The 19,042-nt window shown below is 34.2% G+C and overlaps 1 protein-coding gene across 1 annotated transcript in view; it reads left to right on the top strand.

The window, feature by feature from the left end:
• Positions 1–19,042, top strand: part of LOC136037815 (FAD-dependent oxidoreductase domain-containing protein 1-like) — a 108,591-nt gene that overhangs the window by 20,615 nt on the left and 68,934 nt on the right. The window contains exons 2-4 of the mRNA XM_065720647.1: positions 1,568–2,287; positions 8,525–8,684; positions 16,726–16,871. Of these exons, the coding sequence (XP_065576719.1) occupies positions 1,575–2,287; positions 8,525–8,684; positions 16,726–16,871 (1,019 nt within the window). The 5' untranslated portion in view covers positions 1,568–1,574. The remainder of the gene's footprint in view (positions 1–1,567; positions 2,288–8,524; positions 8,685–16,725; positions 16,872–19,042) is intronic.

The following is a 19,042-nucleotide window of genomic DNA, read 5'->3' as shown; positions in this document are numbered from 1 at the left end:
TAAATAAGTTTCCAAAAATTTTTACTGGCTCAAAATTTCAGCAATTGCATAGATTCTATTGACCCCTGGAAGATGAAACTTTTTTATGATTAAATAAGTTTCCAGAATTTTTACTGACAAAGTCTCACCAATTGTTTAGATTCTGTTTTACCTTGGAAGATGAATTTTTTTTAAGGATTCTTTAGAAATGTTAATAAGTTTTCAGAATTTTTACTGGCTTAGAGTTTCATCCATGAATCATTAGGTTTTACCAAGGCAGGGTCATTGGCTACCCTCTATGGTATGCATTAAATAGTCATGTGATTGGCTGGTTAAAATTCAGCATGAATATCAAACAATGAAACTAGCCTAAAACACACTTTTTACTATGGAGTTATATCAAAGTAATTGCTCTTTTTCTCTTTAATTTAATGCAACTCTTGACCAAAATAAACGTTTTATTTGCTTTGTATTTTTCTAAAAAGGGGAGAACATCTTTCGTAACACATCAAATTCTCAAAGATTCTACAATTACCAGTTTTTAGTCATCTGATTGTATAGATTGTGTTGTATCCTGGAAGATAATTTTTTTTCCGAATTCTTTAGAAATTTAAGTAAGTTTCCAGAATTTTAGACTATTGAATTTTCTGTCTCTTAAGAGAAAACTAAATTTCCATGAATTTACGTAGGGGTAGGTTATTCTATGGTGTTGTAGGATCTATATATGCTAAGATGTAAGTTGTTTCTTTTTTATAGGCATAATATATTTTATCACCTTATAGGTTTAAGGGATTGTTAGCCTGATTTATGGTTGGTATATTGTCACTAGAGTAAATGTCAAACTGCCTTTTTAATTTTTTTTTCTCTTTTGCTATACAGATTGCTTAAACTCTTTCTGTGTAGATTTTGACTCTATTCTATAGGATTAAATGTTGTAATAAAAAAGGATTTTTGTCATACATCAAATTTAAATTATTTGAATTTTTTAACATTTCGTTTTGTAAAAAAGCAGCACTAATAATTGGTAGAGCATTATTTTTATCACAATTAAATTTTAATGGATACCATTTTGTCCATGCACAAAGGGCTATAAAACTATGTTAGAAATTTATGATGGTTATACGTAAGAGAAACAGAGAGTTCAGTTGTAAAAATGTTGTGACTAAAAAGGTTCTATTCATTTTATTGACCTAAAATTTTATATAAAATAAGCTTTTAGCCTTTGTGCTCTTTTTAATGGCTCAAATTTGAAATAGCAACAACAGGTAAATACAACAATCGTAAAAAATGATATTATTTGATTTTTCCTTTCCGACATACACTTATGAAGCTAAGTGATTGGCTTACAAGATTTGTCTTTAAAATTAACCAATGGAATTCAAGCACACTGTAACACAGAAGCACAGGACAAGAATTCCTCTTTTTTCTCTTTGTTATACCCGGAGTATTGTATATTTTGAGATTATATTTGTTTTATTGCCAGGGTTTAAAGTAAAAATGCTTTTGACTAATCTTTCAGCTTGAGGAAATTTATGAAGATAAGTTTGTATACTCTTTTAAGATAATCTTTTTTTTACTCTTGTTTCAGATTTGAAATGCGTCATCTACGTCGAATTCTTCCTTTATTTTCTAACAAATATTCAATTGTCTCTGCTAGGTCATGTCAGGTCAGAAGATACTGTGACACTAGTGATAAGAAAAAAGGTGACGAATTCTCGCTCTTGAAGTCTAATGTTAATAACAAAATAGAACCCAATGTTCTTGTACCCAACCCTGTAGAAAGGACTTTAAAATCCATGGGTCTTATGGAAAAAGAAGAATTTGACAATATTGATCCAGATATTCCACGATTTTGTGACGTTGTAATTATTGGTGGTGGCGTTGTTGGTTCTTCAGTAGCTTATTGGCTGAAAGAAAGTGTGCCAGATGGACTAGAAGTAGTTGTTGTTGAAAAGGACTTGACTTATTCAAAAGCATCAACAACACTATCAGTTGGTGGAATTCGTCAACAATTTAGTATTCCTGAAAATATTCAAATGTCCCTTTTTGGTGCTGAGTTTTTGAGGAACGCAAATAGATATTTGAATTGTGATGATTTACTTCCTCCTGAAATCCAATTTCATCCTCATGGATATTTGTATCTTGCCTCTGAAGCAGGAGCTGAGAAACTGATGGAGAATGTGACAGTTCAAAATGATTTTGGCGCTAAAGTGGCGCTGCTGACAGCAGGACAACTCAAAAGTAAATTTCCTTGGATCAGCACTGAGGGTGTTGCTTGTGGTGCTTATGGACTAGAAAATGAAGGATGGTAAAGCATTAATATTTTCGTTTTGCCTTTGTTATTAATTAATAAAAACAATTAATTATTTATTAATTTTTTGATGAACTGTTTTTTTTAATAAATTATTTTTTAAAATTAATTTTTAATTTTAAAACAATTAATTAATTTTATTTTAATTTTATTAATTATTATTTATTTTTATTAATTATTATTAAAAATTAATTATTCAAATTAATTAAAAAAAAATTAATTTAAATTAATTTTCAAATAAAGTAATTATTAATTAATTATATTAATTATTAAATATATTAATTATATTATATTAATTTAATTAATTTATTAATTATAAATAATTATAACAATCAATAAAAACAATCAAATTATATGATAATAGACAAACAGGAAGAATGAAAACACTCGAAACTTGGAGTAGGGGCGCCAATCTGGGAAAATATAGTGGATGGGGTGCTAAATGTATTCAAAAAAGGGGTTGGGGGCCAACTTGTTTCAATTAAAATATAAAAAAGGTAAATTTCAATGAAAGAACAAAAACTTAAGGTATTTTTCAAAAGCGAGGCCCCTGATTTGAAGATGTTTGTGCTTTTAGAAATATTCAAGGTAATATATTATATTAATTTCTAATACAACCAAAGTTTTAAACTTAATAGCTCTTGGTGCAGACAGACTAGTAAGTAATGGATGATAATAAATATCTCACTAAGTTTTTATGGCTCTGATTATTGCATTTGAAATGAACATTGAATGGGGAATAAAATGATATATTTGTTTTTTGTCTCTCTGATTTTTATTGTTTCCTGTTGAACTGCATTGGAACCCCCTCCACCTAATGTCTGGATATAACCCCAGGCAAGATATAAAAATAGGCTAATTTTAAGTTTTTTTTTCAAATTAGCTTGGGAATCATCCGCTTTGCTGCCTCTTCTTGTCTATCCGCTTTTTGTCGCCTCTACCCACTCGCAGGATATTTGACCCTTCAACACATGACACATTTCATCATTATATTGTACCTTAGGTATAGCCATATCGTTTATACATTTTCTTTAACTCGGGGGATCTGCCAAACCCACACTTGGTTTCTGGTCTATATCTTCAAAACTTTAACAATAAATAAATTTTTAAATTGTATAAATTACTAAAACCATCAAAGTAAATACTTTGTAGTTACTCCTTATATAACTACAAACAAATCTCTGATATTTCCTAACACAAGTCATAATTTTAATGGACCCTACTTTATAACAAAACAAACAAAAATTCTTTAGGTAGGATGTCTTTAGGTAATGATGTATGACATCACATCAGCGGCGTAATTTCGTCAAAATCATGGGACTGAGGGGGGGGGGCAAAATTGGTTCCAACTTTCCCAAATCAAGTGAAAATGACAGTAAAAACAAAAAAATAAGCCATTTGGTACCATAAAGGTATTTTTTAGTGCTATAAAGTACCTTTATAGTACTTTATAGTCCCAAACCAAGGTTTGGGAGGGGCAGTTTCCCCCCTGCCCCATAGCAAATTAAAACCCTGCATAACATGAATCTGAATAAGCTGGAGTTCATAAGCATAGCCAGTTACTACGTAGGATCTAATCTTAATTATATTCTTTCTAAACTCCCAGAAAACAAAAAAATTAATACTTTTTAAACCGAGAATAAGACAGATAACCCTGGATCAATTAGGTGGTATGTTTGTACAAATGTGTAAGCTACTCTATTTGAATTAGAAAAATATGATACAAAATTTGTGACCTATCTAGGCTTGTGAAAAACATTTTTAGAAAAATGTTTTTATAAATAAATCTAAAAAAGAGCATATATGTCATACGTTTATAAATGTTTAGAAGTACACAAAATTAGACTTCCCAATTGTCAGCTATAAGTTTAAACAATAAGCTTTTATTCTTTTTAACCAGAGTTCAACTAAATCCTAATTAAAATCCTCAGGTAACCTGCCTCAAGTCAAATTAAAAAAGCAAGATGCTAGTCTCGCCCTAAATTTGGACATTGTCTAATAACAACTCTGCCTTTACAGTCTTTGAGACTGTACTTGTGTCTTTGAGACCCAACAATACCAGGGCTGCCAAATTTTTTTTAAGGCGTGTGTCATATTTTTTCCGAAAATGTGCTTTTTGTGTCATCTCAGATTCCAGAATGTGTCACAAAATGTGTCATATTTTTTTGCTACAAGTGGTATCATATTTAAATGTCAAATCTTTATTTAGAGTTTTGAATACGTAGTCTTTTCCAAATCAGTTCAAAAAGGAGTAAACTTAACCTTATCCTATTATCTTGGGATCATGACCTTTTTGTGACGTCATGAAAGAAATAGAAACATTCGATTAAATTATTGTTACACACTATGAATTTGTGTCTGGGCGGCCAACGAGGCAATTTTACATTTATAAAAGTTTTAGGGACAATCAATTCCGACAGCAAATTGAAAATAGACTTTTCGTATGACGTCGTAATCGTAATCGGCTCTATACATAATCGGCTTTATTGGCTAAGCTTTTTATTACTTCAATATGTAAGCCATTCAACCCGCTTCAATCTAGTATTTTTGTCATATTTTTTGGTGCCTTTTTATGCCAGATGGATTATTCTGAAGGAAAGACATCTCTGGAAATTTGTAATCTTGTCCGAGGTTGGATACCCCTCCTGTACTCCTAAAAATGGGAGTTGCTGCTTATGCACACAGTTCTGGTAAACTGCATGCTGTTTAATTTTTACTATTAAGTACGTACCAGTTGGCTACATCAAATACTCAATCAAGAAGTATTCAGCGTGCATTTTGATTTGAAATTTCCGTCTATGGCTGTTTTTTTCGCGTGTTTTAAATTTTAAATACGGTGATGGCATCTGTCCTGTATTCTGCACTGTTTGTGTCCTACTGCCACCGTTAGGCAGCGCTATTCCCTTCCATTAAATTGTAGCTTTTCTGGAGGTAAAAAATTGGAATTTTACTTTTCTTTTATTACCATTTAAAAATCCAGACTAGGCTGACAAAAATATGTCATTTTTTGGGGAAAATGTGTCATTTTTGTCGATTGTGTCATTTTTTATTGAAAAATGTGTCATTTTCGTCGCTTGTGTCATCATTTCGTCTGAATGTGTCATTGTGTCACGCAACATCAAATTGTGTCATTTTGACACAAAATGTGTCAATTTGGCAGCCATGAACAGTACGAATATCGTATATGTTTTTATATCACTTTCTCTTATAATCTGTCTCAGCCTTCAATGAGAACTCCCTTCCTTGAAGTACCTCAGTCTTTGAAGCCTCCTTGAAGGGAGGGTGACTCCTTCTTATCCGAGGTAAGCTAAGATAATTTACTGAGTTCATACCCCAAGGATTAAGACTTTGACTTTTATTTACATAAAAAACTAAAATATAAACTATTACAGATATAAATCTTCTTCTTCTTCTTATGTTTATGAGGTCTGTGGATCAATATGATGTCCATTCACCTCTTAGACATTACAGGAAAAACTCCACTGATTATTGAAAGCTTCTGGCAATATTCCTAGAAAAAAAATCTGCCGGTTGACAACAAGCAACGTGTTGCTAGTAATAATGGCGTCTTTTCAGGATTGATATCGTCAACCTATAAATAATAGCTTCTAATTCATGTGACAGGGAGCAATTGATGAGAGCATCAAAAGTAAAGTTATGGGGTATCTTTAATTGAGGGCAGTAATTCCTCAGTCTCCTGGAATCATTATCTCCTGGGATGCAATCAAATAGCACATGTTGAGCGTCTGTTTCCACCGTCTCAAAGCATTTTCTACATAGTGGGGTGTGGTGGATTCCCCATTTAAAAAGGTCGGCGTTAAGTAAAATTGTTCCAGTTTTTAACTTATAGTAGATCATATTAAAATCCTTAGACTTGAAAGGAGGGTACAAAAATCGCTGGTAAGTAATATTTGTTCTAGCTCTAACAACATCTCTGTAGTTCTTTGTTCTCAATTTTCTTGCCGGAGGGATCTCAGCAGCCTTATTTGCCAAATTATGTGCTATTTCATTATATTTGATTTCTTTATGACTAGGAATGTTAAGGAATGAAATACCACATCCTATCGAGAACAGATATCCAATCTTTTGGCGTATATTTTTCAGGTCATAATCATCAGCTTGATAATTTATCTTGTTGAGAAGATGAATTGATGAAAGGGAATCTGACAGGAACAAGACATTTCTTGAAGAGGTCCCAAGATCACTTAAAGCATCTAATGCAAGTCGAACTGCAAATAATTCAGCCGAAAGTCCTGATGAATTAATTGGAAGGGGGACAAAAATATACAGGTTTAGATCAGGGATACAGGCAGCTGCCCCAGCTTTAGAATCTTTAACAGAACCATCAGTGTAAACATGCATATAATTGGAAAAATGTGTATTTAAGTTGATAGATACTCCAATCACATCTATTTCAAAATCGTAGTAAACTGTAGGCAAAGGGAAATTGATAATATTACTATCTATAAAAACTGCTATACCACCGCCTTTCCTTTTTGTACCCCTGTCTTTATGATAGCACTTATAACCAGGCAGGGTAATATTTTTTAGTCTATGTAGATTAGTTTCTTGAAGACACACAATATTAACATTGTTCTATGTTATGTAATCAGGTAAGTCCACTAGTTTCATTGTATTAATTGATGCACAATTCCACTGGAGTATCTTTAAAGGGACAGAAATATCATTAGTCGTGTATTTCTGTGAGATAATGGAGAGCCTGACATTGGTTGAGGATACTAATAGCCTCACTATCTGTTTCTTCAACAATAGATTTAGAAAAATAGTGTACAGCTATTTCTCTCAGAATGGTGGCCTTCAGATGTTTTGGTATATCTATTTGGTAAATAAAGGTGACTGAGATCAGGTACTGTATCAGCTTGGATAGAGCAATATGATCCTTTGCAGATATTGCAGAATTGGGCAGTACACTAGGCATGGGGGCATTGTTACTTTTTTGAGGCTTGGAGTCATTATTTTTAGATTTGTTACTTCTTCCTGAAGGGGTGAAATTTAAATCAGCCAGAAGAGATTTAGGGCTAGTCAATAGAGATGCAATACTACTTGTTGAGGATCTTTGCTGTGGTGTACTAATTATACTAGGAGCCCACTTCCATGGAAGAGTCTTAGTACTTTCCTTTAAAGTAGGAATGTTTTCCTTGAGAATACTGCTGTATGATTTTGCAACTATTCCCACTGGTAGGTTTTCTTTCCTGGCAGTTTTCAAAACTTGATGCCTTTCCAAATATTTGGGGCATGCTCTTTTGTCAAATGAGTTGTGATCTCCTTTACAATTGGCGCACTTAGGCTTAGAACTGCAGGATTGGTGTGAGTGCTCTTCAAGACAATAATGGTGCCAATAATTGAACAAATTGACACATTTATTTTAAGAAAAGAGTGAAACAAAGGCGTTGAAAAATGAGGGTGCCAGAAAAATCTAGGGGAGCCATGGTCCTCCCCAGCCCCCTGGATGTGCCACAGATAATGAGAGAAAGGTTGAGATGGCTAGGGCACGTTCTGTGGATGAAGGATAACAGATTAGTGAAGATCATCCTTTTTGTACAACCGTCTAGGAATAAATGGAAAGCAGGTTGTCCGCGGTTGGGGTTGGAGGAAGTCGTAAGGAAAGATTGAAGGGAAATGGGAATTTCCCGTGAGGGTGTAAAGAGTGAGGCTTTGAATAGATCACGATGGAGGAGGAGCGTTCGTAGATGTGTTGGCCTCAGGCGGCTTAGCGCTTCGTTGAGTTGTTAGTAGTAGTAGCATTAATAGTAGAAATAAGAGTTAGGTTATTATTCCTGAATTAGCTTAAAATGGCCATTCTCTCTTGAAGTTTGTTTTTAAACATACGTTAAACATTTGGTTGCTATGAGCCAGGGTTCCTTCTTTACTAGGTTGTGTCTGACACCGAAATCATGGTACAGAGAAAAACTCGCTTTAGGTACCCGTTGCATAGCAACATATGATTACTTGAGAGCTTAGAATTTACGGCCATAGTCAATTATTATATAGGGTAATATTTATGATCTTTGTTTCACATGTAATATAGACAAACAAAAATACTACAATGTGGCCAACAGGGAGCTAAGCTCAAATCAAAGGCCACCTATTATCAAAATAATTCCACGGTCCACCATAAGTAGGTAAGATCAAGTATGTAGGCATAGCTACTTTATATTCTATTGTAAGATATTTTTATTTCTGTGTATGTTAAATGTTTTTTAACTGTTTAAGGTTTGATCCATGGAGTCTTTTATCCGCCCTGCGTCGGAAAAATCACTATCTTGGCACCGAGTATGTCGAAGGAGAAGTTGTGGGCGTTGAAGACTTGCACCTGGGTGTTAACTATTCAGGACAAGAAATTATGGAGTCAAGAGCTCCTCGTGACTTGCGGGTAATCTATTTAATTGCAGTAATAGTGGAAAGCTAGGGACAGTTCATTCATTTTTTTTTTTTTGAATTTTTTCATAGTTTTATGAGCAATTCGAACAGGGTTCAAATTTTATAGATACATCTAAATTTGATGATTCAGACCGTATTTTTGATAGCTTACTAGGCAAAATTTGCCAAATAAATTGGGTCGTATCGAATAGAAACTTGGCTCTACTTTCATCCGAGTATTGGCATGAAAAATTAGAAAATTTTGCGTGAAATTCGCGTGTTCCATTTTTCTTCCGATTATACAGTTTTGAGGCAAACTGTTTTAGTACAAGCTGCTGGAGAACAACACGAAGGAACAAAACCTAACAAAAATAAATAGGGTTCGATCCCACTTTCAGGGGTTATGATGAAAGTAAGGTTCAGATTGGTATGTCATGTTCTACAGATAAATGATTGCCAAAAATGGGGGTTTTGGCCATCCATCAGCGGCCAAACGAAAGGCAAGTTGTGCCTGAATGGGATTGGAACGACTTGATAGTCACGACTGAACATTATTTGAAATTTAGATTTCAAATAACGACGTCACTTAGTTGTTTTGCCCGACAGAATTTAGTGTCTTCTGCTGGAATTGGGCTTTACGCTTGGTTCTGACAGAAATTGAATTTCGATTTGGAAGTCTAATTGACAATTTCTTTGTGGGCCCCCTGAGAGTAGTAGGCACAAATAGGGGCCTACTTCTGTTAATTTGAATCAAAATCAAGCCACTGACAGCTCTGCCTGGGGTATGACCGTGAGGTAGGGCATTATGTGAAGTACACTGACAAGAGTTGTTGAGCTGTAGCTATTAATGGGAACTGGAACCATTACCGGGGAGTTAATCCCCCTGGATGTGTGAAGTGCCGACTATGGGGCAACAAAAGATCTTTTGGCGAGTAATTCGAGGCGGGGGAAAGAAGTTATCTTGCTTTTACTGGCTCTGAGGGTCAAGTTTCGCTTGTCACTGAAATGTGGCTAGTCATGAATGATTGCTTAAATTTGAAAATTTCTCCAAGAGTACTTGTTCTTTTTCTAAGAAAAAAAATTCCAGCAACATTTTATTTTAGGTATCTGTTTAGGTATAAGGTAGATAAAATGCCACAGATTTTGAAGAAACACCTTAAATCTGGAACTTTTCTAAGAACACTTGTTTTTTTCTAAGAAAGAAAATTCTCTGACAACATTTTATTTTGGGTATCAATTTAGGTATAAGATTGATAAAATGTCATAAATTTAGAGGACATACCTTAAATCTGAAAATTTTCTAAGAACACTGGTTTTATTCCTAAGCAAGTAAAAATTTTTAGGAACATTTTATTTTATAATTTACTAGAATTTTGTACTAGAATTTAGCTGTAGGGTCAGTTTTTTACTTTAAGTTTGGCTATTAACGTCTTTTGAAATATTAGCTTCAGCAAAGCTGAATGTGTACCTCAGTATCCCTATCTCTTCTTCTTCGTCCGCGGGAAAACGACTGTGTACAGCTGTCAGCCAAATTTGATATATGCTGGGTTTAAGCTCTAGATGTGGCAATACCTCAGTATCCCTATCCTTTCTTCTTCGTCCACGGGAAAACGACTGTGTACAGTTATCAGCCAAATTTGATATATACTGAGTTTAAGCTATAGATGAGGCAATACCTCAATATCCCTATCCTTTCTTCTTCGTCCACGGGAAAACGACTGTGTACAGTTATCAGCCAAATTTGATATATGCTGGGTTTAAGCTCTAGATGTGGCAATACCTCAGTATCCCTATCCTTTCTTCTTCGTCCACGGGAAAACGACTGTGTACAGTTATCAGCCAAATTTGATATATGCTGAGTTTAAGCTATAGATGAGGCAATACCTCAATATCCCTATCCTTTCTTCTTCGTCCACGGGAAAACGACTGTGTACAGTTATCAGCCAAATTTGATATATGCTGGGTTTAAGCTTTAGATGTGGCAATACCTCAGTATCCCTATCCTTTCTTTTTCGTCCACGGGAAAACGACTTTGTACAGTTATCAGCCAAATCTGATATATGCTGAGTTTAAGCTCTAGATGTGGCAATACCTCAATATCCCTATCCTTTCTTCTTCGTCCACGGGAAAATGACTGTGTACAGTTATCAGCCAAATTTGATATATGCTGAGTTTAAGCTCTAGATGAGGCAATACCTCAATATCCCTATCCTTTCTTCTTCGTCCACGGGAAAACGACTGTGTACAGTTATCAGCCAAATTTGATATATGCTGAGCTTAAGCTCTAGATGTGGCAATACCTCAATATCCCTATCCTTTCTTCTTCGTCCACGGGAAAACGACTGTGTACAGTTATCAGCCAAATTTGATATATGCTGAGTTTAAGCTCTAGATGTGGCAATACCTCAGTATCCCTATCCTTTCTTCTTCGTCCACGGGAAAACGACTGTGTACAGTTATCAGCCAAATTTGATATATACTGAGTTTAAGCTATAGATGAGGCAATACCTCAATATCCCTATCCTTTCTTCTTCGTCCACGGGAAAACGACTGTGTACAGTTATCAGCCAAATTTGATATATACTGAGTTTAAGCTATAGATGAGGCAATACCTCAATATCCCTATCCTTTCTTCTTCGTCCACGGGAAAACGACTGTGTACAGTTATCAGCCAAATTTGATATATGCTGGGTTTAAGCTCTAGATGTGGCAATACCTCAGTATCCCTATCCTTTCTTCTTCGTCCACGGGAAAACGACTGTGTACAGTTATCAGCCAAATTTGATATATGCTGAGTTTAAGCTATAGATGAGGCAATACCTCAATATCCCTATCCTTTCTTCTTCGTCCACGGGAAAACGACTGTGTACAGTTATCAGCCAAATTTGATATATGCTGGGTTTAAGCTTTAGATGTGGCAATACCTCAGTATCCCTATCCTTTCTTTTTCGTCCACGGGAAAACGACTTTGTACAGTTATCAGCCAAATCTGATATATGCTGAGTTTAAGCTCTAGATGTGGCAATACCTCAATATCCCTATCCTTTCTTCTTCGTCCACGGGAAAATGACTGTGTACAGTTATCAGCCAAATTTGATATATGCTGAGTTTAAGCTCTAGATGAGGCAATACCTCAATATCCCTATCCTTTCTTCTTCGTCCACGGGAAAACGACTGTGTACAGTTATCAGCCAAATTTGATATATGCTGAGTCTAAGCTCTAAATTTGGCAATACCTCAATATCCCTATCCTTTCTTTTTCGTCCACGGGAAAACGACTTTGTACAGTTATCAGCCAAATCTGATATATACTGAGTTTAAGCTATAGATGAGGCAATACCTCAATATCCCTATCCTTTCTTCTTCGTCCACGGGAAAACGACTGTGTACAGTTATCAGCCAAATTTGATATATACTGAGTTTAAGCTATAGATGAGGCAATACCTCAATATCCCTATCCTTTCTTCTTCGTCCACGGGAAAACGACTGTGTACAGTTATCAGCCAAATTTGATATATGCTGGGTTTAAGCTTTAGATGTGGCAATACCTCAGTATCCCTATCCTTTCTTCTTCGTCCACGGGAAAACGACTGTGTACAGTTATCAGCCAAATTTGATATATGCTGAGTTTAAGCTATAGATGAGGCAATACCTCAATATCCCTATCCTTTCTTCTTCGTCCACGGGAAAACGACTGTGTACAGTTATCAGCCAAATTTGATATATGCTGGGTTTAAGCTTTAGATGTGGCAATACCTCAGTATCCCTATCCTTTCTTTTTCGTCCACGGGAAAACGACTTTGTACAGTTATCAGCCAAATCTGATATATGCTGAGTTTAAGCTCTAGATGTGGCAATACCTCAATATCCCTATCCTTTCTTCTTCGTCCACGGGAAAATGACTGTGTACAGTTATCAGCCAAATTTGATATATGCTGAGTTTAAGCTCTAGATGAGGCAATACCTCAATATCCCTATCCTTTCTTCTTCGTCCACGGGAAAACGACTGTGTACAGTTATCAGCCAAATTTGATATATGCTGGGTTTAAGCTTTAGATGTGGCAATACCTCAGTATCCCTATCCTTTCTTTTTCGTCCACGGGAAAACGACTTTGTACAGTTATCAGCCAAATCTGATATATGCTGAGTTTAAGCTCTAGATGTGGCAATACCTCAATATCCCTATCCTTTCTTCTTCGTCCACGGGAAAACGACTGTGTACAGTTATCAGCCAAATTTGATATATGCTGAGTCTAAGCTCTAAATGTGGTAATACATATGCTGAGTCTAAGCTCTAAATTTGGCAATACCTCAATATCCCTATCCTTTCTTTTTCGTCCACGGGAAAACGACTGTGTACAGTTATCAGCCAAATTTGATATATGCTGAGTTTAAGCTCTAGATGAGGCAATACCTCAATATCCCTATCCTTTCTTCTTCGTCCACGGGAAAACGACTGTGTACAGTTATCAGCCAAATTTGATATATGCTGAGTTTAAGCTCTAGATGTGGCAATACCTCAATATCCCTATCCTTTCTTCTTCGTCCACGGGAAAACGACTGTGTACAGTTATCAGCCAAATTTGATATATGCTGAGTTTAAGCTCTAGATGAGGCAATACCTCAATATCCCTATCCTTTCTTCTTCGTCCACGGGAAAACGACTGTGTACAGTTATCAGCCAAATTTGATATATGCTGAGTTTAAGCTCTAGATGAGGCAATACCTCAATATCCCTATCCTTTCTTCTTCGTCCACGGGAAAACGACTGTGTACAGTTATCAGCCAAATTTGATATATGCTGAGTTTAAGCTCTAGATGAGGCAATACCTCAATATTCCTATCCTTTCTTCTTCGTCCACGGGAAAACGACTGTGTACAGTTATCAGCCAAATTTGATATATGCTGAGTTTAAGCTCTAGATGAGGCAATACCTGAATATCCCTATCCTTTCTTCTTCGTCCACGGGAAAACGACTGTGTACAGTTATCAGCCAAATTTGATATATGCTGAGTTTAAGCTCTAGATGTGGCAATACCTCAATATCCATATCCTTTCTTCTTCGTCCACGGGAAAACGAATGTGTACAGTTATCAGCCAAATTTGATATATACTGAGTTTAAGCTATAGATGAGGCAATACCTCAATATCCCTATCCTTTCTTCTTCGTCCACGGGAAAACGACTGTGTACAGTTATCAGCCAAATTTGATATATGCTGAGTCTAAGCTCTAAATTTGGCAATACCTCAATATCCCTATCCTTTCTTCTTCGTCCACGGGAAAACGACTTTGTACAGTTATCAGCCAAATTTGATATATGCTAAGTCTAAGCTCTAAATGTGGCAATACCTCAATATCCCTATCCTTTCTTCTTCGTCCACGGGAAAACGACTGTGTACAGTTATCAGCCAAATTTGATATATACTGAGTTTAAGCTCTAGATGAGGCAATACCTCAATATTCCTATCCTTTCTTCTTCGTCCACGGGAAAACGACTGTGTACAGTTATCAGCCAAATTTGATATATGCTGAGTCTAAGCTCTAAATGTGGTAATACATATGCTGAGTCTAAGCTCTAAATTTGGCAATACCTCAATATCCCTATCCTTTCTTCTTCGTCCACGGGAAAACGAATGTGTACAGTTATCAGCCAAATTTGATATATACTGAGTTTAAGCTCTAGATGAGGCAATACCTCAATATCCCTATCCTTTCTTCTTCGTCCACGGGAAAACGACTGTGTACAGTTATCAGCCAAATTTGATATATGCTGAGTCTAAGCTCTAAATGTGGTAATACATATGCTGAGTCTAAGCTCTAAATTTGGCAATACCTCAATATCCCTATCCTTTCTTCTTCGTCCACGGGAAAACGAATGTGTACAGTTATCAGCCAAATTTGATATATACTGAGTTTAAGCTATAGATGAGGCAATACCTCAATATCCCTATCCTTTCTTCTTCGTCCACGGGAAAACGACTGTGTACAGTTATCAGCCAAATTTGATATATGCTGAGTCTAAGCTCTAAATGTGGTAATACATATGCTGAGTCTAAGCTCTAAATTTGGCAATACCTCAATATCCCTATCCTTTCTTCTTCGTCCACGGGAAAACGAATGTGTACAGTTATCAGCCAAATTTGATATATACTGAGTTTAAGCTATAGATGAGGCAATACCTCAATATCCCTATCCTTTCTTCTTCGTCCACGGGAAAACGACTGTGTACAGTTATCAGCCAAATTTGATATATGCTGAGTCTAAGCTCTAAATGTGGTAATACATATGCTGAGTCTAAGCTCTAAATTTGGCAATACCTCAATATCCCTATCCTTTCTTCTTCGTCCACGGGAAAACGAATGTGTACAGTTATCAGCCAAATTTGATATATACTGAGTTTAAGCTATAGATGAGGCAATACCTCAATATCCCTATCCTTTCTTCTTCGTCCACGGGAAAACGAATGTGTACAGTTATCAGCCAAATTTGATATATGCTAAGTCTAAGCTCTAAATTTGGCAATACCTCAATATCCCTATCCTTTCTTCTTCGTCCACGGGAAAACGACTTTGTACAGTTATCAGCCAAATTTGATATATGCTAAGTCTAAGCTCTAGATGTGGCAATACCTCAATATCCCTATCCTTTCTTCTTCGTCCACGGGAAAACGAATGTGTGCAGTTTTCAGCCAAATTCGATATATGCTGTGTTTAAGCTCTAGATGTGGCAAAAATGATTTGGCTCTTTAAACTAAATCTTCTTCATTTTCACTCTCTACTGGCTGAGGATGTTCCAGTGCTGATCCCTTTTATTTTCCCCGTTTCTATACCATCTTTACCATCTATTCTATACCATCTTTCGTATTTATCAATGAATTTCATGTTTACCAAATGATTACGAATTATCAATGATTACCATATTTGATTACCAATGATTACCATATTGCCAATTACCAATGATCACTACATACCAATGATTACCATATTTACCAAATGAATATGAATAGAACGGATGGTAAAGCTATTATCAAAATTATTATCCATAAAGACACATTACATCATACTTAACGCTTTTCTTTGCATCTCTTCAGTTTAGTATTCTGTTTTGTACTAAACCTTATTTCACTGTTAGTACTGCAAGGATACGTCTATTCAATATATGAAATGAAAAAAAAGCCTCTGTTAAAAGTGAAGAAATATTTTTGAAATGGCTAATCTAAAACAGAGACAAAAGACATTTAATGTAGATGACTAACAGGCCATGTAGATGTCAAGTGATTCGTGCTCATTTACATTCAATTTTAAAATGAGTTCGTTCTCTACTAGTTCACTTTAGTTCGTTCTTTACTAGGTTTTATCTGACATCATAACCATGATGTAAAAAAAAATGGATATCCTGTAATGTTGAAAACGGATCGGGTATTCAGCGTGCTTTGAAGCTATTTGGGATGATGGTAATAACCTTGGAAGACAGTGATAATATGGCTGTTACGCAATAGGTTTATCGAATGATCAGTTCATGTTTAATAATTAAATTTTATTAAACCGTCATAGGATTAAAACTGACATTAACCACTAGAAAATTTATGATTATTTTATAAGTTATATTTAAATTTTTTTCCTTCTTATATAAAGATCAAGTGTTCCGAATAAGCCTAATTTTAATAGGCGACTTTGATGAAAATATTTTTGAGAATAAAACGAAGCCAGACCAGTAGAAACACCAAATTCATCGGTTACCAAAGAACTGCTCAGTTGGACATCTGTATTATGTGCTTCTTTTTTTTGTGGTAAAAACAAGACAATTTTAATTAAAGCAGCGTAAAATAAGAATTATTTGTTCAACTAAGTTACATCTTAATGCTGCTGAAATAATTTTCTTGGAAATAGCTATTTTGTTAAGACTTCTTTTTATTGTGCGCTGTTGTGTCAGCCTCAGATGGCTTTATGCCAATACCAGTCTTTAGTAGCTAGTTAAAATCTTGACCTATGCTATTCTAAGCTGAATAGGATATTCGGGATTTAATTGAATTTTAAATTAATGCATTTTATAGATAAGAACAAAAGATGGTAAGGTTTATCCCTTACGATTTGCAGTTGCAGTCATATGTGCTGGGCATGCATCAGGGGAGGTGGCCAAAATGATGGGAATTGGTGGCGGTAATGGATTATTTGTTGTGCCCGTTCCAGTTGAGCCAAGGTATGTGCTTTGTTCCAGATAAGCCTTTTAGAAGTCAATCTAACCAATTTAATAATATCTTTTTTATACTTCTTTATTGTATACTATCAAGGAACTTGATAGACTGAAGTTACTTCTGTCAATTAGGCCTGGTCATGATTTGAAAAACGATGAAAAATTGAATAAAAAAGAAAGATTTTCAACTGAAGGTAAAGAGAAACATTAAAACTTAAAACGAATAGAAATTAGTCCGTATATAAAGGATTCTACCGCTCGTCATAGCGTATTCAAGTTCATGTTTAAGATCAGTTCAAGTTTAATCATTAATATTTATTTTACCTTAATAGGATTAAAACCGATATTAACCACAAGAAAATTTATAATTATTTCATTTTTAATTGTTTCAATATTCCAATATTTAATTCGATAATAATTTTAATGATTTCAATTAATTTCGATTGTATAATTTCCATTAATAATTTCGATAATAATTTTGGACTATTTCAATATTTAATTCTTTCGATTAATTATTTCGATAATAATTTTTGATTATTTCAATATTTGATTCTTTCGAATAATAATTTCGATTATATAATTTTGATTAATTATATAATTCAGAAACAAATCTAACCAATTTAATAATATTTATTTTTCACTTCTTGATTGTATAATATCAAGAACCTTTAAAGACTCTTAAGTTACCCCCTTATATGTCCCAGTGGCTGGTATGTCTTCAAGTGGCTGGTTCTCTTCTTTGTTAAATTGATTTTTTTAAAGTTTTTCTGAAGGAACTAACGGGCGAAGTTGAAACTTAAAACGAACAAAAATTAACTGATGATACCTGTGCCTGTATGATTGTAGAAAACTAGAGCTTTACTGAAAACACAAAAGCCAAGTACAGAAAACAAGAATACTGATTTAGGAGTCAAACATCGGTACCCAGCCTGACGACAGCCAACTAATTTATAACGCTTTTCATTGTCCTACACCAACGTGATATCAGTAAATTTCAGTATACAATTAAATTTACCTTAATAATATAAGCATAAAAATAGATGCTATTTTAATAACTGCTAAGTTAATGAACAGCATACAGAAATAATTTATCAGGTCAATCTCACCAACTATATAGCGAATAATATGCAATTTTGAATTTTGAAAAAGACGCTTTTCTATTTTCTATTTTCTATATCTATGGAATAGAAAATGTCAAGTTATGATACAAATTCTAAAGCTAGACTTAATGCAATCAAGATGGCTTTATGCTCAAGAACAATTATTTGAAAATAAACTATTTGAAAATAATTTGAACAATTATTTGAAAATAAACTATTTGAAAATAATTTGAACAATTATTTGAAAATAAACTATTTGAAAATAATTTGAACAATTATTTGAAAATAAACTATTTGAAAATAATTTGAACAATTATTTGAAAATAAATTATATTAAATATTAGTCATATGGTTGAGAACATTTTCTTAGCATAACGTATAACTTACTTAAATGATCCTAATTCTTTCTTCTTACATGTTGAATCAAAAGGGAACCTGAAAAAGAAAAAATTAAATATTAGTCGTATGCTTTAGAACGTTTTTTAAAAATAATATATAACTTACTTACATGATCCTTTAGCTTCCATGTTGAATCAAAAGGGAACCTGAAAAAGAAAAATATTAGATATTAGTCATGCTTTAGAACATTTTAAAAAAATAATAAATAATTTACTTACATGATCCTTAAGGTTTCTTCTTCTATGTTGAACCAAAAGGGAACCTGAAAAAGAAAAATATTAAATATTAGTCTTATGCTTTAGAACATCTTTTAAAAATAATATATAACTTACTTACATGATCCTTAAGCTTTCTTCTTCTATGTTAAATCAAAAGGGAACTTAAATATGAAAAATATAAAATTTTAATCGTATATTTTAGAACATCTTTTAAAAATAAAATTTAACTTACTTACATTATCCTTAAGCTTTCTTCTTTCGTTTTGAATCAATAGGGAACCTTAAAAAGAAAAATACTTAGTATTAGTCATATGCTTTAGAACATTTTTGTAAAATAATATATAACTTACTTACATGATCCTTAAACTTTCTTCTTCTATGTTGAACCAAGAGGGAACCTGAAAAAGAAAAGTATTAAATATTAGTCATATGCTTTAGAACTTTTTTGTAAAATAATCCC

This window comes from Artemia franciscana, chromosome 17, assembly GCF_032884065.1.
Source record: "Artemia franciscana chromosome 17, ASM3288406v1, whole genome shotgun sequence".
Classification (NCBI taxonomy): Eukaryota; Metazoa; Arthropoda; class Branchiopoda; order Anostraca; family Artemiidae; genus Artemia; species Artemia franciscana.
This window is presented reverse-complemented; position numbering and strand designations above follow the sequence as displayed.